Genomic DNA, 25,827 nt, shown 5'->3' on the forward strand with positions numbered 1-25,827 from the left:
AGATCGAAATGACTACTCAGGATACTCTAGGCATAAAGGATTAGCAAGTAACTGTGAAATGCAATATGCAACTTAGCAAATAAATTTACTAAGGACTTGACGTACGTGCAGGAAATCTCCCCGAATGTTGTTTTTGGTGTATCACATTTATAGGGCGGTAGACTCAGCTTCCGATGGATAAAGGTTTTCAACCTATGAGGGTCTCCCTTTATATACTCGATGGTACGGGGAGCACAAGTTTGTGCTAGCACTGTCTAATGCAAGAGTATTATGAACGACAACTGCTGAGTTTTAGAGATGCCGGAACATGTCTCTAACCTAGACCACCAAGCATGAGAGTTAATGTTTCAAATGCTTAGATTAATTGATAGATTTTAAAATTTATCTGGAAATTACGTTTCGGTTTCAAGGCCTTAACGAGGTCACCAGAACACCTAAGATGAAAATATATGAGAAAAGGAAAACTTTTCGTTTCTATGAAAGCTAGACTAATCAAGGGAATAAATTTCAATCAATAATGTATAAAAAAAATGCATCATGCAAAATGCCTTCTATTAACTTTCACTTTCGTCTTCCAGATGCAATGCCAAAAGTAAAAATGATTTTCACTTTTCACTATCCTAAATGCAACTTGTCGAAAGCAAAATGATTTTGACTTTACTAAGATGCATTTATATGAATTATGCATTTATTTCCATTTTGAATGATTTGATGCACCTAATACAGTCTTTAGCTTTCAATCACTGAAAAATGTGATCTATTTTCAATGATGAATCTCAAAAAATAACTTTTCAATGCAACTAATCTAACGCATTTTCACGAAAAGTAAATTTCGAAATACAAGCTAAAACAAATGCAAAACGATGTTTTCAATGACTCCACAGAAAACAACACTCAATCAATCAGCAAAACAAGCATCTCAACGACACCAACAAGCAACACGTGATGACCAATTGACTAGAAAACCTAGAACTCAATCATATTTCACTTCAAAGCCAATGAGACAAATTTTTCAAATTAATCAAGATAATCAATCAAAGACACCATAGACACTCTGGAAAATCACTGATAGTGGACACAAAGACTGAAAATAAGCAGAAAAACCCTATTTTCTCTTAAAATCTGGGATCATCGTGCCTGTTAAATGAAAAACAATGATAATCACTACTATAATTAAAACATCCACCATGTCATCGCGACTATTAGAAAGAAAACCGTGATGGGTGAGGAAAATGAAGAAAAAATAAAAAAATCTTCAAGACTCAAAAATCAATGTCCTCAAGCAATCACAAACAAGTGAAAATAGTTATAGAAAAGCAAACAAGCTAGAAAATGAACGGTTGGTCAAACTCAATACAAAAGCAAGATGAAAGATTGAATGGAAATGATGATAGATTCCCCAACGGAGTCACCATTTTTTTGTCTAGGTAAATCCTCTCTGTGGACAGAGACGATCCCTCTAGCCCAATGAGTGGGACTAGCAACCTAAGTGACAATCTACCAGACACTTTCCTAGGTTACAATTGAAAAGAGAAACGAAGAAGATGGCCTACCTCACTCTGATGCTATCTCGATCTCCTTTGTTGAAGACCTTGAATCACTTGCGTCACGGGCTCGTTCCTGCTGCTCACAACGTTTATGCACCTACATAAGAGATCAAGACACAACAAGGCATGCAAATACAAATAGCATATTCAAAAGCAACCTACTTAATTGATCAAGGAATGTTAAGATAGATGATACATGAGCATACACATCAATGGAAAATGAACCAACAGTTGTATATTAATAGAAAATAAGGGGAAGCATACAACCAAGCCTTGATGTTGATAGGCTCTCCTTGAATGAATATCCAAGTCCAAGCTAAGCTCTCCAAGCACTCCTTCTCCAAGCCAAATGAGTAGCATATAGGCACAATCTTAGCATAAGGGTGAAAATAGGCATAGACCAACCATTTGGGAATGGGAGAGGATGAATATATAGGTTGGGAAAGGGAGTTAGGACCTCTCCAAATATAGGAGTAGGCCCTTATCTCAAGGAGGTAGCTCATAGGGATAAGACCAAGAGGCCAAGTTGGGAGAATTTGACCTCATCTACACCAAACAACCTCCAACTCGCCACTCTGGAAGCTTCTAGATCACGAAGCTTCTCATCCTCTTTGGGAAAATTTCCTTTTTTGGATCATCGTAGGTATACAAGTAAATAGAGCGATGCCATCATGGGTCAGGTATAATACAACAGGTGACCATCACGGTTTTTAGTCTCATAAGAGCGATGATTCTCAAATTAGGGTTTAAGAGCTATTTCCTTCAGGGGAAGCTCAAGGCATTTTCCAATCAATGTCTTAAGGAGGATCTGAGATGCATATATGAATGAGTACACTGCATAATGGTCATGTTTTGGGCACTTCGGGGTATGTCACAGGGAAGTGTGGGAGGTGTGACAAAATATTGTGTAACACTTGTGCAGGTATTAAAACATTGTGAGCAGTAGAGTTGAGCCTGAGGTGCAAGCGATTCGAGGTCTTCAACAAAGGAGTGCATTATAGCATTAGAATGAGGTAGGTCATCTCCCTCTTCTCTCATTTCGATTGTAATATAGGAAAGTGTCTTGTAGATTGTCACATAGGTTGATAGTCCCACTCATTGGGCTAGAGGGATCGTCTTTGTCCGTAGAGAGGATTTTCCTAGACAACAATTGTTTAATTGTGTAATGAATTTGATGTGATTTTTGATGGAATTATTTGACTTGGTCCCAACAAGGTGAAGGATCTACTAAAATGTATCATGGTTTCCTCATGTCCCTCGTCAAGCAGCATGTTGTCAAAAATTTTAATCAGCGATAAAATTCTTGAGTTGTCAAAGTTTTATGTGTGGTGTAAAGGGCCACACAAAAGTACGATACTTATACATTTGCTTGAAGGACATCCTAGACCCCTCAAGAAAGAATCCCTCTAGTGCACTTGTTGAGTTGTTCAAGTGGTGTGAAATTGTTTGGGTGTGGAGAAGACTCTCAAGGTAATTCAGTTGTGATATAGAACTATATGCAAGTACTGTTTATAATTCACCTCTATTTCTCCAATATTCGAAGGAACATGTCATCTCCATACTAGATTTCTAGTTTTCTTCCATCGTCTACAGAACAATATGTTGCGACCTTTCAATCTGTTAACCTCAAAATCCGACAATCACCTTAAATCACTACGAAGCTTGGAAGTTTGGATATGCCTTTGGAACTCTTTTTGAGCAGTTCATCTTCTCTGGGTGGAAAATTGTTGAACAAAATTGATGTTGATGTCAAATTATGCCAGAAATTATAAATTTTATCTATAGTACTCTATTCTCAGAGAATTTTGATGCATTTTGAAGATGCTTTTGGACATTTGAAACATTTCAAAGACGTTGTTGGATGTTGTGGATGGAGAGAGCAACTTGTCCAGACTAAATATTTATTTGCAAAGATTCGAAGAAGCTGAGGCAGATTTGAACTGTCGGAAATCAAGGTTTTATAGTGGTAAAAATTTCTCTTTTCAAAGGAATTTTAAAAGAATTTATTTAAAATTTCTCCTTTTAAGGTCTTCAGATGTGTTGTTTTTTTACACTAACGAGAGTTGGTTGGCTCTTGATTATGATTCTAGTTTTTCCACATTGGTTTTGAGGTATGGCTTGCAGTATCATACATGCCCAAAGTTGCCATCATCCTGCAAATGGGAGTTTGTGCAGAGAGTGTTCCCCTCCTACTAAATGGCGGTTTGTTGGTTACTAGATGAATATGGGAACTTGCTTGGTTTCCCTGACTATGTGAGACTCATTGTTTGTTTGGGTGCATATAGGTACATAATAAACACTAAATACTGAGATAAACAATTGGATATGTTGTGTTTGGGATGCAGACAATGTTACCATGTGTTTATTTGTTTTGCAATGTTTGGTACTTTGGGATATATGGATATTTGGGATATGTGATTAGATTAAAGCTGTAGAGGAGGTATTGGGGTTGGCGAAGTTAATATAGTTATTTGGTATATTGAAGGTCATAGGTTAAAATCCTTGACAAGATAATTTTAGAAGAATTTTTCTGTGTTTTTTACCACAAAATTTATTAAAGTTGAAAAGTCAAAGTATGAATTGAAGATTCAAAGTTAAAATTATGTTGTAGATGGGTGCATGATCAATTGAACTTGACACCTGGTCAAATCATCGTAAATTTGTTTGTATTAGATGCATTTTCACTGGTTGCCGACACCCCTTTTTAAAACTTGATTTCTAGAGAAAATGGCCAAACTCGATGATTCCTTACAGTTATTACACAATTTGATGTCATATATTGTTCATAACAGTGTCCAAGTCAGCAAGGACACACTCTTTGACATCAAATCATGTTTGCGAAATGCTCAAAGAAAAATTGAATTCTTGGAGCTAGATTTCCAATGCTAGCAAGATGAATTACATGAATTACAAAAGAAGAATTTTGAACCTGTTCTTGTTCAGAATAATAGTTTGTTTGAGCCTGATCATCAGTTAGAGAATGATTAGAAAAATGAAGTAATTTCAAGAGAAAATTTGGATGCGATTAGAAGTTCTGATGTGAAACCTGCTATAAGACCATGGGAAGAGATTACACACAATGAACATAGAACTGGGTTGGGTTACAACAAGGAAATTCTGTATGTATCTTTTCACATTCCGAAGTTTGCTAAACCTATACAATTATGAAGTGCTGGTTTTCTGGACGATGTTGTTCCAGAACAAGTTGATAGATGCCAACAATGTAATATAGTTGGACATGTGAAAGATCAGTGTTTTGATCTTCACCTGTGTGAGAATTTTGGAAAGCGAAATCATCATACAAATAGATGTTCCAGAAAGAAGACCTCTATTAGGCCCTTATACTACTAATTTAACCCCTTATTGTTATTAGTACAACCCCCTTATTATATTTTTGTACCCATGCAGTCCCCATATTGTTATTATTGTGCACCATAGAAGCCCACTATTTATTATTGTGCCCTTACATTATTATTGTTATGTCGGCTCTGATTATATTATGACCCTTTAGACTCCTATATATAGAAAGGAGCTCTTGTCATTTGTATCATCCAAGAATTGTTCATTTGTGTAATGTAAAGGAGGTTTCCCCCTCGAAGAGGCTTATTTCTAAGTCATTCATCTATCTTTTCTATCTTTTTGTGAGCTGGTTTCATAACATTTGGTATCAGGGCTTTGGATTCTAGGGTTTCGCTGCTCCAAACAGGTCATCATGGAATTTTCGCTATAACGTTTTTGCTACGAAGTTTCAGAATCTCAAAAAAAACCCATTTGAGAAGAAATCGTTCTGAACCTCACGTCCAAATTTCATATTGTTTCACGCTATATTTTCGGAGATATGATCTGAGGAAGTTAGGGTTTTGCAAGCTCCAGAATTTCATCTAAAACAGGTCATCGTGGAATTTTCGCTATAACTCTTTCACTATGAAGTTTCAGAATCTAAAAAAAACCCGTTCGAGACGAAATCGGTCTGAACCTCTGCTCCAAATTTCAGATCCTGTCTCACTATATTTTCAGAGATATAATCTGAGGAAGTTAGGGTTTTTGCAGACCCCCGAATTACATTCCAAACAGGTCACCTTGGGAAAATCATCATAACTTTTGTTCTGAGCATCAGATTGAAATTTCGTAAGAAGTTTCAGAAAGAGGACTGCCTGTAGTTTTTTGTATATCAGTTTCAGGTACTAAGGTCGAAACAGTGAGACGAGCACGTTGTACAAGTTCACTCTACTGAACTAGTCTATAATCAGGTCACTGTGCGAGATTTGACATAACTCTTTCTCGGATAATAAAATTATGATAAGACTTGTGGGGTTAGAAAGAGAAATCAGAGAGCAACAATAGGAAGAAATTTCAGAACTTGGAGATCTGAAATTACAGATTTACAGTCGTTTCAAGATCGAGCTCCTAAAATCAAGAAAAATCGAGATGAGGAAGTTTGATGGTAAGGATCCGGTAAATTGGATACTACAGATGGAGAAATATTTTGATATACATGGTGTACCACTGTTAAAAAAGGTATGTATTGCATCTTCATATTTAGAACAAGATCAATTTTTATGGTATAAAGGGCTTTGTTCTCGTAAACCACTTGTTACGTGGTCAATTTTCACGGAGGAAATTATAGCACATTATGAAGATACAAAGAGCAAAACCTTCTTTAGAGAAACACCACAAAAATTGGAAGAAAAAAGAGAAAAAGGGCTTTGTTACAAAGTGGAAAGAAAAATTATGGCAACAAGGAAGTATACCCCTCACAACTATAAAGATGGAAGTGTTGTTTCTCCTAGCCTTCCACAACCTACAAGGGTTACACCACAACAATTGGAAGAAAAAAGAGAAAAAGGGCTTTGTTACAATTGTGATAAAAAATACATTAACGGTCAGAAGAGTGTTGAGAAGAAATTATTTTACATTGATTGTGGAGAGGAGGAAGAAAAGGATCAAGAAATGTTAAAAGAAGAGTATATACACCAGGAACTAACACCGGAGAAAGAAGAAATGAATCCGACCACATCTTGTAAAGCATTGGAAATAATTACTACTCCTCAAACTCTTAAGATAGAAGGACATATCAAGAAGAAAAAGGTTCAAGAAGTGAAAGACCACATCAAGAAAGAAGAAATAAATCCGACCATATCTTGTAATGCAATGGCCAGAATTACCACTCCTCAAACTATCAATATAGAAGGACATATCAAGAAGAAAAATGTTCAAGAAGTGAAAGATCACATAGAGCATCAAGAAATGAATTCGACCATATCTTCTAATGCATTGGAAGAAATTACCACTCCTCAAACTCTAAATATAGAAGGACATATCAAGAAGAAAAAGATTCAAGCAGTGAAAGATCACATTGAGCATCAACAACAAGTTCTCCAACTTTTAAAGGATAACGCCACTTTGGTACAGAATCGAATGAAACAACAGGCAGATCAACATTGCAATGAAAGAACTTTTGATGTAGGTGATTGGGTATTTTTATGGTTACACACATACAAACAAATGTCCCTCATGAAAGCTATTTATGAGAAGGAAATGTTGGCAATACTACACGCACTTAAGAAATGGCGACCTTACCTAATGGGAAGACATTTCAAGGTAAAAATGGATCATGATAGTATTAAATACTTTTTAGAACAAATATTATCTTTAGAAGAAAAGAAAAAATGGGTCACAAATATGTTGGGTTATGACTTTGACATCATCTACAGAAAAGGGAAGAAAATTTTTGTTGTAGATGCACTCTCAAGAAAGGATGAGGATGTGGAAGCATTGCTTTATGCTATTTCTATTATCCAACCAGATTGGATAAATGAAGCAAGGGATGAATGGAAGAAGGACAAAGAAGTGTGGCCACTCATTCAAAAGTTGTAGAATATCCCAATTCAAACAATATTTCCAGAACTTGAAGAGGAAGGAAAAATCATATTGGAACCTGGAGCAATCATAGAAACAAGAACTCGACATCAACGAAATCGATCAATTTTAGAGTATCTCATCAAGTGGAAGAACTTACCCACTGAAGATTCCACATGGGAGGACAAGAATTTTATACAAGAAGCATCAAGAACTACTCAAGCGTTGAGGACAACAATTTTTGAAGGAGAGGGGCATGTTAGGCCCCTGTACTACTAGTTTAACCCCTTATTGTTGTTAGTACAACCCCCTTATTATATTGTTGTACCCATGTAGTCCCCATATTGTTATTATTGTGCCCCATAGAAGCCCACTATTGTTATTATTTTGCCCTTACATTATTATTGTTATGTCGGCTCTGATTATATTATGACCCCTTAGACTTCTATATACAGAAAGGAGGTCTTTTCATTTGTATCATACAATAATTGTTCATTTGTGTAATGTAAAGGAGGTTGCCCCTTTGAAGAGGCTTATTTCTAAGGCATTGATCTATCTTTTCTATCTTTTTGTGAGCTGGTTTCATAACAACCTCTGCAAGAGAGCAGCTAAGTTTCGGATGGATTGCTTCTTGGGAATGGATGAAAATAGCCAAGAATATTTACAGGTCATAGCGAAGAATATGTTCAACAGTGATGAAAAACCTTGCAATGATGAAGAATACTTCTTACCCTGTCTCTAACAAGGGGTGAATTGTTGATGGTCTGCCAAAGGTTCGAGTTCGAGATGTCAAGCGAGCCTGAGTCAAAGTTGAGTTGATTGAGCACTTTCATGTTTGGAATTGCTCGAGGAACTTCTATGATAGTTCCAGAGTTTGTGGTCACTTTAAAACCACATTTTTTGTTGTTTTGAGAATTGCTACAAAGGTTCCAGAGTTGATGTTGGTTGAGACCTTAAGTTCTCCCATCTTGGTTTGTGTCCTGAGTAAGAGTTGAGTTGATTGAGCACTTCCATGTTTGGAATTGTTTGAGGAACTGCTCTGATAGTATGAGAACTTCAATGAAGTTTCCAGAGTCTATGTTGGTTGAGACCTTGAGTTCTCCCCTTTTGGTTTGTGGTCATCCTTAAAAACCATTTTTAAGAGACATTCAACTCTTGGCTGAGATGCATTTCTATATTTTGAGCTCTTAGTTATGCCCCTATAATACTAGTGTATTCACTTATTATTACTGTCACAGTATCCCCTTATTGTTATTGTTGTGCCCATGTTGTCCCAAAATTGTTATTATTGTGCCCCATAGAAGCCCACTATTGTTATTGTTGTGCCCTTACATTATTATTGTTATGTTGACTCTGATTATATTTGACCCCTTAGACTCCTATATATAGAAAGTAGGTTTTGTCATTTGAATCATCCAATAATTGTTCATTTGTGTAATGTAAAGGAGGCTTCCCCTTCGAAGAGGCTGATTTTGAAGTCGTTGATCTCTCTTTTCTTCTATTTTTTGAGTTGGTTGCATAACATTTGGTATCGGAGCTTTGGATTCTAGGGTTTCACTACTTCAAATAGGTCATCATGGAAATTTCGCTATAACTAATTTTATACAAAGTTTCAGAAACTGAAATTAAAACCCATTTGAGCTGAAATCTTGATAAACCTCGGGTTTGAATTTCAGATCTTTTCTCATTATATTTTTGGAGAAATGATCTGATCCAAATGGATCCTAGAATACTATCTAAGTCTTCAAAATCATTCAAAGGATCAAAACAATTGCATGGGAAGAACCCTTAGAAACATCGGAAAACACTATCGGGAGGCGAAAAACACAAGAAAACAATGAAAATGGAGCTATCGGTGGAGTCAACAGTGAATGCACAGTAGCCGTCAGATCTGGCCGATCAATGGTCCAGATCTGATCGACAAGTGGCAATCGGCAAAGGCTATCGGAGGTTATCGACGGAGACCCTGTGGAATTTGCGATGGTGATCAGCGGAGTCAACGACGACTGTCGATCAAGCGTGCAGATCGATGGCCCACGTTGCATCACAGAATTATAGTCGACAAATGCGAAGGAGCGCTTACAACGGCCCAAGGCATGAGCGATATGCAATTGTGATTAATCGCATCGCGATATCGCAATCGGAAAACACAATGGAGTGGGGCTTATACACATATATATATGCGATGCGATCAGCCGGACCCGATGGAAATATAAACGCTATTTGATATGATTTGAGATCCGTCAAACAACAGATTTTTGTGTATTTAGTGTATTTCGTTTATTAAACAAAATACAAAGGGAAGTGCTGATGCGATTGAACCCGGACTCGAAGGGGTTTGGGAATGAAAATGTATAACATTTCAAGTCCGCATAAAGCCATATTTGCCTTATTTTCAATATTTTAACATATTTTCCAAATGCAAAGGGAAACCATGACTCAGGGCAATTGCGACATGTGATAGCGACTTACAGGCGGACCTGATAGGAGAATAAACCGGATTTGAGGACTTTTGAAGTCCGGTAAACAGTGTTTTTGGTGGATTTTCACAGTTTTTGAATGCATTTCTCTGTGTTAACAGAAAGTGACCATTTCAGGGATTTCAAAGGCCCGATGCACTCATCCGTTGCAGAATAGGTGGCCACCTCCCCTAAAGGCGTTATGCCATGATTGCTAACGCTTAACAGAGGGATTCGAGTGGACAGAGGCCGGGAGACAGAAAGCCAAGAAGAGGAAATGAACAGATAGTGCAGATTGGCTTTAAAGCCATAGAAAACAGAAGACAAAGACAAGCAGTATCGAAGGCAATACTGAGACAGAGCAAAGACAGAGATAGAGAGTGGTAGAGAGAGTCTGTGTACTCAGAGAGGCTTGAGAGGTTCAAGCAAAATTCTTGTTGTTGTATTTGTTATGTGTTGAGACTCAAGTTGAGCTCATAATTTCGTAAAACTCTGTTCTGAAGACATAATAGAGAGGTCACCACTGAAGGCTAGACCAGGAGATGTAGCCTAGGAGTATTGGGTGAACTCCTTATTAAACTTGTTGTGTTTATATGTGTTTGTCTATTATGATCTTTTACTGCTTCATTGTCTATGTATTTCATAGTCTTATCGATCCATTGCATAAAGTAACATAGGCATATCCATGCACATGAGTCTGTAATACCTTAAACATTGTCTTAGATCTCATTTTCAGATCATGATCCAAGGAATTTAGGGTTTTAGCAGGTTCTCGAATTACATCTCAAACAAGTGACCTTGGGAAAATCGCCATAACTTACTCTTTGAGCATCATATTTAAATTTAGTAAATAGTTACAGAAATTAGACAGACTGCAGTTTTTTGTGTATCATTTTCAAGTCTGAAGGTCGAAACAGTGACACGTTGTACTTCATACAAGTTCTCTCTACTGAAACAGTCTATAATCAGGTCATCATGGGAGATTTTACATAAATATTTCTTGGAGAATCCAATATAGATCAGACCCGTGGGGTTGAAAAGAGGACGTAGAGGGATATCACAGGACGAAATGTCAGAACTTGGAGATCTGAAATTACAAAGATACAACAGATTCAATATCAAGCTCCTACAAAGAGAAAAAAGGTGTGTAGTCTTTTTGAAAAATTGTATAAGTTTGGTTTGAAAAATTAGTTTGAAGTGATTCAAACGGCATAGTGAAGCATAATTATCATTAATTAATGCCCTGAAGAAAGAAAATGGAAATACATAGTAAGCAACCTGAAATATCTAGCAAGACTCATGAAAAAGAGGAAGAAATGCAACATGATATATCAAAATTACGAGACCAAGTGCAACAAATTTTACTCTCACAAAAAGTAACAGAAGCTAAGATGGATGGTTTAGAAGTAAACATTGAAGATTTGAAGAAAGACATGGAAGGTTTGAAAGTAGGATTGGAAAAGTTGCTACAAGAAATTCTTCCTAATTGCGAAAAGGTAATAGAGGAAACTCATGATGAGAAAAAAAGAAGGTTAATCATGATTTCATAGAATCTAACGTTGGGTTGAAGACCCACCACCATGTTCCAAAGATCGATATGAAGAAGTTTGATGGCAAGGATCCCGTAACATGGATACTACAAATGGAGCAATATTTCGATCTCCATAATGTGCAAAACACACAAAAGGTACGCATTGAAACTTTATATTTGGAACCCAATCAGTTTGTATGGTATCGATGGCTTTGCTCTCATAAAAAAATTGTCACTTGGTCAATTTTTATGGAGGAAATGATAACACATTATGAGGATACAAAAAGAAACACCTTCTTTAGCCAATTGATAAATCTCAAACAAAAGGGTACAATGGTGGAGCACATTGAGGACTTCCAAAAATTGAATATAAGGGTAAAAGATATTCTAGAGGAGCATAGGATTGATGTGTTCATAGGGACTTTAAAGGATAACATCCAACATGAGGTTCGCCTTTGGGAACCTGATTCATTGGAGAAGGCATTCAGGTTGGCAAGAAAAATTGAAAGAAAAATTATGGCAACAAGGAAGCCTACCACTCACAACTATAAAGATGGAAGTGTTGCTGCCCCTAGCCTTCCACAACCTACAAGGTTGAAACCTCAACAATTGGAAGAAAAAAGAGAAAAATGGATTTGTTATAGTTGTGATAGCAAATATACTAAAGGTCATAAGTGTGCTGAGAAGAAATTATTTTACATAGATTGCGAAGAGGAGGAAGAAAAGGAACAAGAAACGTCAAAAGAAGAGGATATACACTAGGAACCAACCCTAGATAAAGAAGAAATGAATCCGACCATATCTTGTAATACATTGGTAGGAATTACCACTCCTCAAACTCTCAAGATAGAAGGACATATCAAGAAGAAAAATGTAATAGTGTTGATACATTTGGGTAGTACCCATAATTTTATTCATTGTAAGATAGCCAAGGAATTGAATTGCTTCCTATATCCAACACCAGAGTGTCAAGTAATGGTTACAAATGGAGGAACCATAAATTTCTTTGGAAAGTTCCTTAATATCAAGTTATCCATGGGAGAATATGTATTGAATATTTCAATGCTTTCAATTCCAATGGGTGGTGTTAATGTTGTACTAGGAGTCCAATGGCTACAATATTTGGGTATGATAGATTTTAATTTTCAAAAAATTTTCTTGAATTTTTTTTGGGAAGGAAAGGAAGTTGTATTAAGGGGTGTCACAGGGAAACCGGGAAAAATAATCAACTCTAACAGAATGACAAAGCTTCTAAAGAAAGAACAATGGGGCATAATTGCAAAATTATGTTCACTAGAGGTTACCACATTGAAATCATTTATTTCTCCAAATCTCCAAAAAGTTTTGGACAATCATTCCAATGTATTTGAGACTCCCAAAGGTCTCCCACTTATTCGTGATCATGATCACGCTATTCATTTGATTCCAAGAAGTGTTCCTCCAAACATCAGGCCTTATAGATATACATATGCCCAAAAGATTGAAATTGAATGTATGGTTGCAGAAATGCTAGAGGCCACTATAATTCAACCTAGTCAAAGTTCTTTCTATGCTCCAGTAGTATTGGTGCATAAGAAGGACAGATCATGGCACATGTGTCCGAATTATAGGGAGGTCACCAAGCTCACTATTAAAGATAAATTTCCCATTCCTATCATTGATGAATTATTGGATGACTTACATGGAGCAATTTACTTCACCAAGTTGGATCTTCATTCAGGATATCATCAAATCGGAATGAAGACTGAAGACATTCCAAAAATAGCATTTAGAACTCATGAGGGTTATTATGAATTTTTGGTCATGCCTTTTGGCCTTACCATTACACTTTCTACATTTCAAGGTTTGATGAATTCCATTTTCAAACCCTTCCTTAGAAAATTTGTGTTAGTATTTTTTGATGATATTCTAATCCACAACAACTCTTGGAAGGATCATGTTCAACATGTTGATAGGGTGCTCAAACTATTGGAGGAGAAACAATTATATGCAAAAACCTCCAAATGTTTCTTTGGAGTACAAGAGGTGGAATATATGGGTCATATTGTATCTCATGAAGGTGTTAAGGTAGACCCTAGAAAACTTAAAGTCATTAAGGAATGGAAAATCTCCACATCCATAAAGCATCTGCAAGGATTTCTCGGGTTGACAGGGTATTATCGCAAGTTTGTTAAGAATTATGTTAGAATAGTAGCACCTCTAACAACATTTTGTTTTCCAAAGGAAAAATCATAATCTTTCATTAATTTTGAAAAATTACATATAGTAGATGCCCAAGGCATATGCATAACTGTTGGCCTCAGGCCAGTACAAGATATCATAGCAAGTTATAAGTTATGGCAGCAGCCATTCAAAATACTTAAGAAAAAAAAACTCCACCATGCAGGGTGTCCAACTAGTAGATAATATAGACAGTCTGATTAAAACATAGGAAAATTAAATACAAAATATACAATAACTGTATCCGATCATATCACAAAAAATTTAGGGCTTGACCGCCCTATGATATTCTCGATCAATATATGGCCTGTGGTAGTATTGAAACTGTTCTGCACCGTCCTGCTCCAGGATCATCCACTGACCTCGGGGTAATATCGTGGCCGCCTTGGAAAGCCTGTCAGCGCTTTCGTTATATTCCCTGAAAATATGTTGACACGAAATGGAGTTAAAATGAGCTTTGAAAGAGACCACCTCATCCAATATGTTCCTAAGTGAGTGTGCATGACAGAGATTAGAGTTGTTGAACCAATTGATAGTGATTTTGGAATCCCCGAAAATCTGTAGATTAATGCAATCATGAGCTAATGAGAAATGTAGAAGGTGCTGAAGAGTAATAAGCTCAGCAAAATTGTTAGTTCCTTCCCCAAGTCCAAGCTGGACTTTGTATGAATGGTTCTCGGTCAAGTGAAGAATGAAACCGCCTCCGTAGCCATGGCCTTGGGCTGCACCGTCGAAAAATGCCCATGGGATAGATTTATTGATAGGCCCTGGATTGTGAATGCGACGGGGAGGAGCATGTGAAGTCTCCAGGATTTCATTGAATGCAGACACAAGTTTTGCAGAGATGATAGGCCAGCGGACAATGCCGTCCTTGAAGATGATGCTATTGCGGGTGAGCCAAACAGTCCAGCACAGTAGGAGCGGGAGACAGAGAGTTTTGGTCCCGCGATGTGATTCAACCCAGTTATTCCAAGCTTGATTAATATTGTTCCCTTCCCATCTCCCAGGAATGGACAATGAGGATGTGCTCGTCTGCCATAGTTGAGCCGAGATCGGGCATTTTAGAAATAGATGGTCAATTGTTTCAGAGTCTTGTTTACACATAATGCACCAGTGCGGTCCGTGGAAGGAACGGTGAGTAAGGTGGTCTCCCATGGGCACTTTGTTGCTGAGTGCACACCATATGAACAGTCGGGTCCGAGGAGGTGCTTTTAGCTTCCAAATAATGCTCCACTAGTCTTGGATAATCTCCGGCTGTCTATTCTTAATCAAACCAAGGTAGCTGAGTTTGGGGGTGTAGGAACCATGCTCAGCCAAGGTCCATATGAGCTCGTCTGGTCCATATTTTATGCGCACATGTGATTCTGATAGAGAAATTATATAATTATACCAAACATGCTGCCATTGTAGAGGGATGTTGAGGGATTGGGCAGATCTCCATCCTTGCTCAAAGATAGTGCTATGATCTTCATCTACTATCTGTGCGATCACTCTGATATCCCTCTGGTTCAAGTACTGAATGAGCTCTCTTGGAAGCTGATGTCTGTTGCCTCCCCCCGTCCACGGGTCCAAACCAATGTGCACCTGTTGACCATCATTAATCCTCCATGCCAGGTTTTCTCGGATGATAGGCAGGGTTTGAAGGATCGCCTTCCAGACAGTAGATATACCAGTTCTCGACCAGCTAGGCAGACGGACCCAGTCCATAAGCTGAAGGGGCTAGACATACTTATGGTATGTGACTGTGGTCCAGAGGTTATGGGACGTTAGAAGAGTCCATCCCATTTTTGCAGCTAAAGCTCGAGAAAATACATCCAGATATTTAAGACCCCAACCACCCCATTTTTTCGGGAGTGCAATTTGCTTCCAACTCACCCAGGCAAAGATGTTCTTATCTTGTTGTCCATTCCATAGGTATCTGCAGTAGATTTTCTATATGCGGGCAAGTATTCCACGGGGGATCCATGCCAGTGCCATCCAATATACAGGGGTAGCTTCCAGCACTGATTTGATTAGAACAAGGCACCCAGCTCTGGAAAGGAATCGGTGATTCCAGTTAGTTAATCTCTTCTCTATCTTGATCACCAACTAGATCCAATCAGCAATCTTGTGACAGTGGGGTTTAATCCAGAAACCCAGATATTTAAGACCCTGCTCCAGGGGAAGCAAGTTATAGGGGAAATGCTGATGGGAAAATCTGAGTTCATGAGGGGATGTGTGGGAGGGAGAGATAGTAGACTTCCCATGATTGGCCTCCATACCCGTGGCCCGAGAGAACAGGAATAGAATGTCAGCAAAAGTGGCCGAATCTCGGATGCTGCCATCAAGGAATATAAGAACATCATCTACAAATAGGAGGTGAGTGAGGAAGCAGAGGTCACTCATTTTCAGTCCATGAAACCTTCCATCCCTTTTGGCTGAAGCTATAAGCCTGCTGAGACCTTCCATGACAATAAGGAAGAGAAGAGGGGAAAGAGGGCATCCTTGTCTAAGGCCACGTTCCGCATGGAAAAAATGTGTGGCTGATCCATTTATGAGGACGCTGAAAGTTGCAGAGGAGATACAACACATGATCCAGGTCGTGAAGGAAAGAGGGAATCCCATATGAATAAGAATCATTTTGATATATAGCCAGCTGACTCTATCAAAAGCCTTTGCCAAATCTATCTTAAGAATGATGCCCTTCAATTTTTTGATTTTGATAGAATGCAAAGCTTCCTGAGCCGTACCAATAGCCTCATGAATTTGACAGTTCTGGAGGAAAGAAAATTGCTCAGGAGAGATATGGCGGGAGAGGATGGGGTAGATTCTGTTGGCAATGATCTTTGCTATGATTTTATAAAGACAGTTACATAGCGAAATAGGCCAAAAATCATGGAAAGATGAGGGGGAGTCTGACTTTGGAATCAGGGCGATAAAGGTGGAATTTATGGCCTCGTACATTCGCCCAGAGATCCTACATTCTTCCACTACATTGAGCAGATCCTGTCCCAAGAGCTCATAGAAGGCTAGGTAGAATTCAATCGACCAACCATCTGGACCCGGGATTTTATCTTTTTTGAACCATTTCAGAGTCCCTTCTAGTTCAACAAGTGAGACAGGAGAGGTAAGATCATCCATCGAGTCTTCATCCACAAATCTGGGGAAGTGACCAGCAATGCGGATAATTTCTGCAAGATTAACCCCTGGAGGAGCCTTGTAGAGATTCTGAAAGTGAGAATACCCCAATTGAGAGAGCTTACTGAAAGTGTCAGCCATGCCTCCATCAGGCATAGGCAGATTCCAGATTGTGTTGGATGCCTTCCTCCCCTTGGCATAGTTCTGAAAAAACTTTGTATTGTCATCCCCTGCTTGTAGCCAGATTTCCCGACTCTTAAGTCGCCAGGTTTCCTCCCTCTCCTTCAGAATTTTGGAGCACTGATTTTCCAGCTCAATAAGCTGAGCTTTTGCATCTGCCGATGTGAAACCCTTGTTCTGATCATCCAAGAGATCAACCAGAGATGATTCAATCTGAGCAAGGGTAAGATCGTCCCTTAGTGCTTTGTCCTTTTCCCATTTTATAGAAAGTTGTTTGAGATGGGAGAGGTTATGATAGAAACCCTCAGCCAGAGTTCGATATCCAGAAGGAGGATTTGCTTTCCAGTAATCAGTGATTAACTTGATGTATCCCGGATCTTGTAACCAGACATGATTGAATTTGAAGGGTGGCCTGGGTTTGTTATGAGAACCCAATATCTCCAAGAAAATAGGAGAGTGATCAGATATGCCACCTGAGCCCACCCATTGTCTATATCTAGATAGTTTCTGGAGCAAAGGGACTTTGATCAGAAATCTGTCCAGTCTTCTTGCAAGGGCAGCCTCCCCAACCCTTCTATTTCTCCAAGTAGGAAGAGGTTTAATCATGGGAACATCTGTCAGATAATGTTGATCAAGTAATGCCTCCATAGCTTCTGTTAATGGATCCACCTGAGCCTGGGATCCCCAGGACTCCCCATACCCAAGGGAGAAATTGAGATCTCCACCAATGATGAGATTGTCCGACGAGGTAATGGATAAACTCAGAAACCGATTCCAGAAAGCCTCTCGCCCTTGATAGGGTCCATACACATTGATGACCCTAAGGTCCATTCCAAGTTTTGTCGAAAAATGTCCATGCCGATGAAGCTTGTTCCTCCCCAGGAAGCCCTAAGCTTGGTAGTGCGCGGATTGTATCCTATAGCAAGGCCTCTAGATCGACCAAAGGCATCGAGGGAGAGGAATTTCCATCCTGGCTTCAGAGATCCCAGAATGCGAGTGATATGCTCTGCTTCTCCTAGGGTTTCTTGGAGCATGATAATGTCTGCATGTTCAGTATCAAACAGTCTACGAAGGGCTAACTTTTTGGGGGAGCTAGCCATACCCCTATAGTTGTAAGATAGCCACTTCATGGGGGAACCTGGGGCAGGGTGTTCATAGCTCTAAGAACCCGATCCAAGGAGGATTTTCTATGATCAAAAAATGATCCTAGATGACTTTTTACTCAAAAATGAAAGTCAAAGGATGCTTTTGAAAATAGTCCCATTGCATAGATCTTTTCAATCTGAATCTAATGCAATTTGAATGGGCTAAAATGGACTTCGGATGAAGACGTTATCACATAAAGAAAATTTCCCATTGTCCTTTGAAAAGGAGGCAAATTCTTATAAAAATGGCATAAAAGGCTCTTTAAGGAAAAATCACATTGGAGGGTTAAAAGGAGGACTTAGACCAAAGGCGGAAGACTCCCCCGATTAGCGATCTCCGATATATCGGGTCAGAGGTAGGCTGCATGCGATATCGGGATCTAGGCAGAGCCGATTGCGATAAAGCGGGATCGAATCAATGGATTGGGTTGGCATAGTCCATGGTATATGGAAAGAACCCCTGGGCCGTTACATATGTGATATGCTGATACGATATGACATGATGCGATATCGACTGTCAGATCGAGGAGTTAGATCAACGGTCAGGATCTGAACGGAATGATCGGCGATCGGTAATTGGTGATCCCCGAATCAAAGGGCCAATGCGATATCAGCCGTCAGATCGGAAAAAGAATGGACGGTCTTGATTTGATCGGTGATCAGCGATCAGTGATCCCCGATACAAAGGGCCAATGCACATTGCAACTTTCGATTGCGATATGCCGATAAAGGGTGGACCTAATGGGAATTATAAGCCCGATTTCATAATATTTGAAATCCGGAAATGCAGGATTTCTTTGTATTTCCTATGTATTGGGTTTTTTGGCCAATACGCCATGCGATTGCAATTTGCGATGGAATGGTGGACCCGATAGGTTTATAGATGTGGTTGCATTCTATTTGAAGTCTGAATTTTGCACCCAATAGTGTATTTCTGGTATATTTCTGTGTATTGGAATTTTGTTCCGTTTTCGGGTTTTCGTTTGAAGAAAGGCCTCGATTCCTTTGTAACTATCCCTGATCATTGTGCCATGCTGCAAGTAGGCATTTTGTAACAACGATGCATTTTTAACACGCAGAGCCACAAAGCCAGAAGCCAGAGGGCTAGTCGAAGAGACAGAGGAATGATTACACACAGAGAAACGGATAGGAAGTCGTAGAGTCGGAAGGATGCCTCACAAAATCCAAAGAGCACAATTGACAGAGGGAGAGTTTTTGGAGTCGCTTGGAGGTCGAGCAAAAACTAGAGAGCTAAGAGAATCCAGAGCGGAGTTTTGGAGTCGCTTGGAGGTCGAGCGAAAACCAGAGAGCTCAATTGACAGAGGGTCACTTGGAGTTCGAGCGAAACCAGAAGCTCGTGAGAGCCAGAGCCAAGAGCCAGAGCTGAGAGCAGAAGCAGAGGTCACCAGAGGTTTGAGGCAATTACAGAGAATAGAGCCAACATTCATTCTCAAGGTTCCAATAGTCGAGGTGACTGTAGGGGACCGCTGAATCCATTGAGATGGAGTTTAGAAAATCCTGAAGGCTTCTAAGAGCCATGGAGCGGTAATGAAGGTTCAGAACAGCAAAGAGATCAAATGATCAAGTTGTTGCTAGTGTCCAGAGTGTGTTGAAGACATAAGAAGGAGTTCCAGAGACAATATAGAATTTTGAGGGAGTCAGAGAAGCCAGAAGCTCAGAGCACTGACTGAAGGAGTCAAGTCCAGAGAAGCCTAGATCTGTCTGTAGAGTGAGGATAGCCAGCGGGATAAGATGGTTTCTAAACTCATAGGTTCAGTTGTAAACCAATGGAGCTGAGTGTGGAGCTTGTAAAAGAATTCAGCCATAATCCCAAAGAGCCTAAGCGAGTTGATTAGAGCTCAAGGAGACGTAGCCCAAGATATCAGGGTGAACTCCATATTATATTGTTGTCTCATGTGTTTGCTTATTTGCTGCATTGTATTTACTGTTATGTGTGTTTTACATCAGCATAAGCAAATGAACTTAAGGCATTTGGTCAGTTAAAAACAAACACAAGTATACACCTCTTTCAAGCACTTTTAATTCCACAATTGGTTAATCATAAGATAGATCTTGGGAATATATAAGCTTTGGAGTGGGAGAGGTTCTTGTAAGCTTGACAAGAAGCCTTTAGTGCCCCATTTCAGATCAGGTGGTATTAGAGCTAAGTTATACCAGAGTAGGTTGCATCATGCAGCAAGTGGTATCAGATCAAAATGCTGATTGACAGAGCAAAAGATTGCTTGTCTGAAAGGTGTTTGGGCAGTCAAGGATTGATTGTCTGATTGATTGTATGCTTGTTTGTAGACTAACTATTGTGTGAGTTTGCAGAGGTGAAGGGAAATCTACTGATAGCTAAGTCTAGGAGAGGACAAGAAGGAAGAAGGGTTGAAGGCATTCTTCTTATCCCAAAGGACCTCAAGGAAATCCTTGAAGCACAAGAGGTTTGTTGCAAAAGGTTACTTGAATAAAGCTCTTTGTTGATCTTGTTTTAAGTTCTTTTGTTCATTGGTATAATGACAACTTCTACAAGTGAGTCCTCAAAATCTTCTTTCTACACAAGATTCTTTGATGAAGACATGATGGAAGACTTGTTCATCATGATGGACAAGGTGAGAGAAATGTATGAGGATGGAAGGAAGAACAACATATTTAGAGAGCAGTTGAATTCCGTGGAGGAAGAGAAGCAGTTGCTTTCTGACAAATTGCAGGAAATGGAGAAGCAAATTCATATTGCAAATACGAACCTGAAAAGGATGCATGAGTTGGAGACACAGCTCTTTGTTGCCAAAGAAGCCTTAGTCAAGTATCAGCTTGAAGAAGAGGTAAACAATTCTTGTTTGTCTTCAAATTCTTCTAAGAATGCTTATATTGGTTCTTTTGAAAAACATACCAAAGGCATAGGTTCCAAGTTAATGTCCAAAATGGGCTATGAAGGAAAAGGCTTGGGTAAACATGCATAGGGTATTGTTGAGCCAATAATGGTTGAGGAAAGGCCTAAGTATTTGGGTCTTGGCTATGGACAGTCTTATGGAGAAAGTTCCAAAGTTGCCATGAAGACAATTGAAACAGTTCCAAGAAGGAGTTTCATTTCAGGTCTTCTACCTCAAGAGTGTAAAGATTGTATTCTTGGGGAATGCCATAGTATGAAGCATACTTTGCAGAAAGAAGGTGTATACCAGCATACACTTGAACCAAAGAGTTGTGGAAACTCTGAAACCATTGAAGAGGTTGATGGTGTTCCAAAGGGAGCTACTTCTTCATTCAATTCACCTCCTCATGAAGGCAATAAAGGTGAAAAAGAAAGGTATAAGTCTGGGTCTTATCATATTCCTTTTGATTATGTTAAGCATGATAAATTTCCATATAAGTATGGGAAAATAATTGCATGTTCCTTTTGTGGTTTGGATAACCATAATGTCTCTAGATGTTGGAAGAGAATGGCCACATACATGAAACTTTTGAATGGAAGGAAGCAAGAAGCCAAAGGTCCATTGGACAAGGCAAATCATGCTGTCAAGAGGATGCACATGTGTTCACCTACTGCCATAAGCAAGGACACATTGCTGAAAAGTGTTGGACTCTGAATCCAACAATGCTTCCATGAAACTTGAAGAAGGTGGAAAGAGAAAATGGCAGAAATGGAAAGAAAGATTCCATGAATGATGTGTTTCAAGATGATTCACATGTTGATGCTGATGTGCAGACAAAGGTCCTACCTTTGAAATGGATTGGTAAGAAATGGTTAGAGTTCTTATCCAATTAAGATTGCATGTCTATTGATGCATATATTTGCATTTCTTTGTTAATGAGATGCAAGTTTCAGGATTTTACCAAGAAGGTGAATGGAAAAGTTGAGTAGGAGACTCACTTTATTGCTGCAACATTATATTCGTTTCAGCTTCGAAAGTATAGTGTGCTTAAGCGAAAGTTGAAGGATGAAATGCATGCATGAGAATGGTGTGCATGAACGCATGGATGCTGATGATTTCCTTGTATTTGAACATGTATGTGTAATTAACTTGCAGGGTTGATTGCTTTGTTTTAAACATGCATGTAATGTTAATGTTGACTTGGAAAAAGTTGATTTTGTCTCCAAGATGGAGATGATGATGAAGTGTTTCATCTTTTGAAAATAATCCTTGAGATCCTTTCTACATGCTTGACTTGAAGGGTCAATTGTTTTAAAGGCATGTTTTGTTGGCTTGTTATCTATTCAATCATTTGTATGCAGATGTAAAGACATGGAGGTGTTCACAAGATGTGAAATCTGCTTCTTTTGTTGAAGTAGGAGTTTAGGACATCCAGTTGTTATCTGTAATCCTGTTGTTGTTGATAGTATGTCAAACAGGTACAAATGAAAATTTTGTGAAACAGATGTAACTTCACATTGGTTTGAACCACCTTGGATCAATTATCAAGGCAGAGAAGTTCAAACTACCTTCTGTGACCTTCTCAGCATGAGTTCTGCATGAAGTCAAGGAGGAAAACAGTTGTTCCAAGGAGGACCTGCACATCCAGGAAGGAAAGTGGTCAAAGGCTTTGGTTCAAAGGCACTATGCAAGGAAAGTGTATGGAGGCTAAAAGAAGAGGGTGTTGTTACTCTCATTTGCTGTTCAGATTAGTATATTAGTCTTTTGGAGACCAAAAGCTTTTTAGTGGGAAGGCGTGATCAGAAAATGATCCTAGATGACTTTTTAATCAAAAATGAAAGTCAAAGGATGCTTTTGAAAATAGTCCCATTGCATATATCTTTTCAATGTGAATCTAATGCAATTTGAATGGGCTAAAATGGACTTCAGATAAAGAAGTTATTGCAGAAAGAAGATTGCCCATTGTCCTTTGAAAATGAGGCAAATTCTTAGAAAAATGGCATAAAAGGTTCTTTAAAGAAAAATCGCATCGAAGGGTTAAAAGGAGGACCTAGACCAAAGGCGGAAGGAGTCCCTCGATTAGCGATCTTCGATATATCAGATCGGAGGTAGGCTACATGCAATATCGGGATCCAAGCGGAGCCGATTGCGATAAAGTGGGATCGGATCGGCGGATTGGGTCGGCACAGTCCATGGTATATGGAAAGAACCCCCAGCCCGTTACATATGCAATATGACATGATGTGATATTAACCGTTAGATCGAGGAGTTAGATCAACGGTCAGGATCTGATCGGAGTGATCGGCGATCAATGATCCCCGATACAAAGGGCCAATGCAATAGCGATATGCGATGTGTGATATCAGCCATCGGATCAGAAAAAGAATGAATGGTCCTGATTTGATCGGTGATCCCCGATACAAAGGGCCAATGCACATTGCAACTTGAGATTGCGATATGCCGATAAAGGGCGGACCCGATGGGAATTATAAGCGCGATTTCATAATATTTGAAATCCGGAAATGCGAGATTTCTTTATATTTCCTGTGTATTGGGTTTTTTGGCCAATACGCCATGCGATTGCGATTTGTGATGGAATGGCAGACCCGATAGGTTTAAAGATACGATTGCATTCTATTTGAAGTTCGGATTTTACGCCCGATAATGTATTTCCAGTATATTTCTATGTATTGGAATTTTGTTCCATTTTTGGGTTTTTGCCTGAAGAAAGGCCCTGATTCCTTTGTAACTATCCCTGCTCATTGTGTCACGCTGCAAGCAGGTATTTTGTAACAATGATGCATTTGTAACGTGCAGAGCCACAAAGCCAGAAGCTAGAGGGCTAGTCGAAGAGACAGAGGAATGATTACACACAGAGAAACGAACAGGAAGTCATAGGGAGGATGCCTCACAAAATCTAGAGAGCATAATTGACAGAGGGAGAGTTTTTGGAGTCGCTTGGAGGTCGAGTGAAAACCATAGAGCTCAGAGAAGCCAAAGCAGAGTTTTGGAGTCGCTTGGAGGTCGAGCAAAACCAGAGAGCTCAATTGACAGAGGGTCGCTTGGAGGTCGAGCGAAACCAGAAGCTCATGAGAGCCAGAGCTGAGAGCCAGAGCCAAGAGCCAAAGCCGAGAGCAGAAGCAGAGGCCACTAGAGGTTGGAGGCAGTTGCAGAGAATAGAGCCAACGTTCATTCTCAAGGTTCCAATAGTTGAGGTGACTGTAGGGGACCACTGAATCCATTGAGATGGAGTTCAGAAAATCCTGAAGACTTCTAAGAGCCATGGAGTGGTAATGAAGCTTCAGAACAGCAAAGAGATCAAATGATCAAGCTATTGCTGGTGTCCAGAGTGTGCTGAAGACAAAAGAAGGAGTTCCAGAGGCAATACAAAATTCTAAGGGAGTCAGAGAAGCCAGAAGCTCAAGAAGCTCAGAGCACTGAGTGAAGGAGTCAAGTCCAAAGAAGCCTAGATTTTTCTGCAGAGTGAGGACAACCAACAAGATAAGATGGTATTCTAAACTCATAGGTTCAGTTGTAAACCAATGGAGTTGAGCATGGAGCTTGTAAAAGAATTCAGCCATAATCCTAAAGAGCCTAATCGAGTTGATTAGAGCTCAAGGAGACGTAGCCCAAGATATCAGGGTGAACTCCATATTATATTGTTGTCTCATGTGTTTTCTTATTTGCTACATTGTATTTATTGTTATGTGTGTTTTACAACAACATAAGCAAATGAACTTAAGGCATTTGGTCAGTTAAAAACAAACACAAGTATACACCTCTTTCAAGCACTTTTAATTCCGTAATTGGTTAATCATAAGATAGATCTTGGGAATATATAAGCTCTGGAGTGGGAGAGGTTCTTGTAAGCTTGACAAGAAGCCTTTAGTGCCCCATTTCAGATCAGTCTACCAGTTACAACTTCAGCCCCAACACGTAGAATAGCTTTGGAGAGGAAGGATTTGCGCCCACGGGGGGGTTTGATGGGGGGTCCAGGGTGTGTGAGACCCAAACCTGTGTGAGAGGATGATGAATCAGCAGAGTGGGTGCGAGAGTGAAGGTTGTAAGGATGAGGCAGATTCGGCCAATCCAGAGGAGGCGATGGAGGGGCGGAGGATGCAAGGGGAAAAGATGGAGTAGTGGTGGAGAAAATAGGCTGGTGGGAGGAAATGGAGCAAGGAATGGAAGGATGTGGAATAGACCTATCCGAAGGAAATGCAGATGGATGTTGTGCAGAGCATACATTCATAAAAGAATTAACAGGAAGGGAGGAAAGAGAAATACCCGAGGTGTGTGCAGCCTCTGCAGTAGCCCGAGATCGAGTCATCGGTGGGGAGGGAGGCCTGTGAACATAGCTAGATGTCTGAGGAGTGCAATCCATGCCAGCTTTGTGCGGGGCCGTCATTGGCGTCTGTACTGGAGATGAGCACGGCTGACCCTTTACACCTTCAGAAGCCCCCAGAGGTTCAGGACTCTTTCGAATCAATGGGCATTCTTTATACAGGTGACCCACTTTATGACACCGACAACACCTGAATGGCACTCCTTCGTAGTCCAGTATTTGTATCCTCGTGAAATTCCGCCACTGCAGAGTGATTTTCTCCTCCAGACCTTCACGGGTATCCAGATGGACCAATATGCGGGCCAATGTTCTATTCTTCGACTGTATGTATGATTTATCATAGTCTAAATAAGTGCCAAGGGTATTCCCAATACGAACGAAAACATCCTCCGACCAGTATTGTAGAGGGAGCCCTGGCAAGCGAACCCAGAGTGGTCCGGCCCCAATCTACTCCCTTTCCGGATCGAATAATGGACTCCATCGTTTCAGCAAAACCGAGGCCATTTCAATGTGCCAATACCTGGCCAGAGCCATATTCGTATATTCTTCCTGAG

At 39.6% G+C, this 25,827-nt stretch overlaps 1 protein-coding gene across 1 annotated transcript in view; it reads right to left on the bottom strand.

The window, feature by feature from the left end:
* Positions 1–17,744, bottom strand: part of LOC149197787 (uncharacterized) — a 31,815-nt gene extending 14,071 nt beyond the window's left edge. Inside the window, exon 1 of the mRNA XM_089408796.1 lies at positions 16,649–17,744. Coding sequence (XP_089264922.1) covers positions 16,649–17,744 — 1,096 coding nt within the window. The remainder of the gene's footprint in view (positions 1–16,648) is intronic.
* Between the last annotated feature and the right edge of the window lie 8,083 nt (positions 17,745–25,827).

This window comes from Pinus tabuliformis, chromosome 2_2 (assembly GCF_031772625.1).
Source record: "Pinus tabuliformis cultivar Carrire ecotype Pingquan chromosome 2_2, CPIR1, whole genome shotgun sequence".
NCBI classification, from domain to species: domain Eukaryota; kingdom Viridiplantae; phylum Streptophyta; class Pinopsida; order Pinales; family Pinaceae; genus Pinus; species Pinus tabuliformis.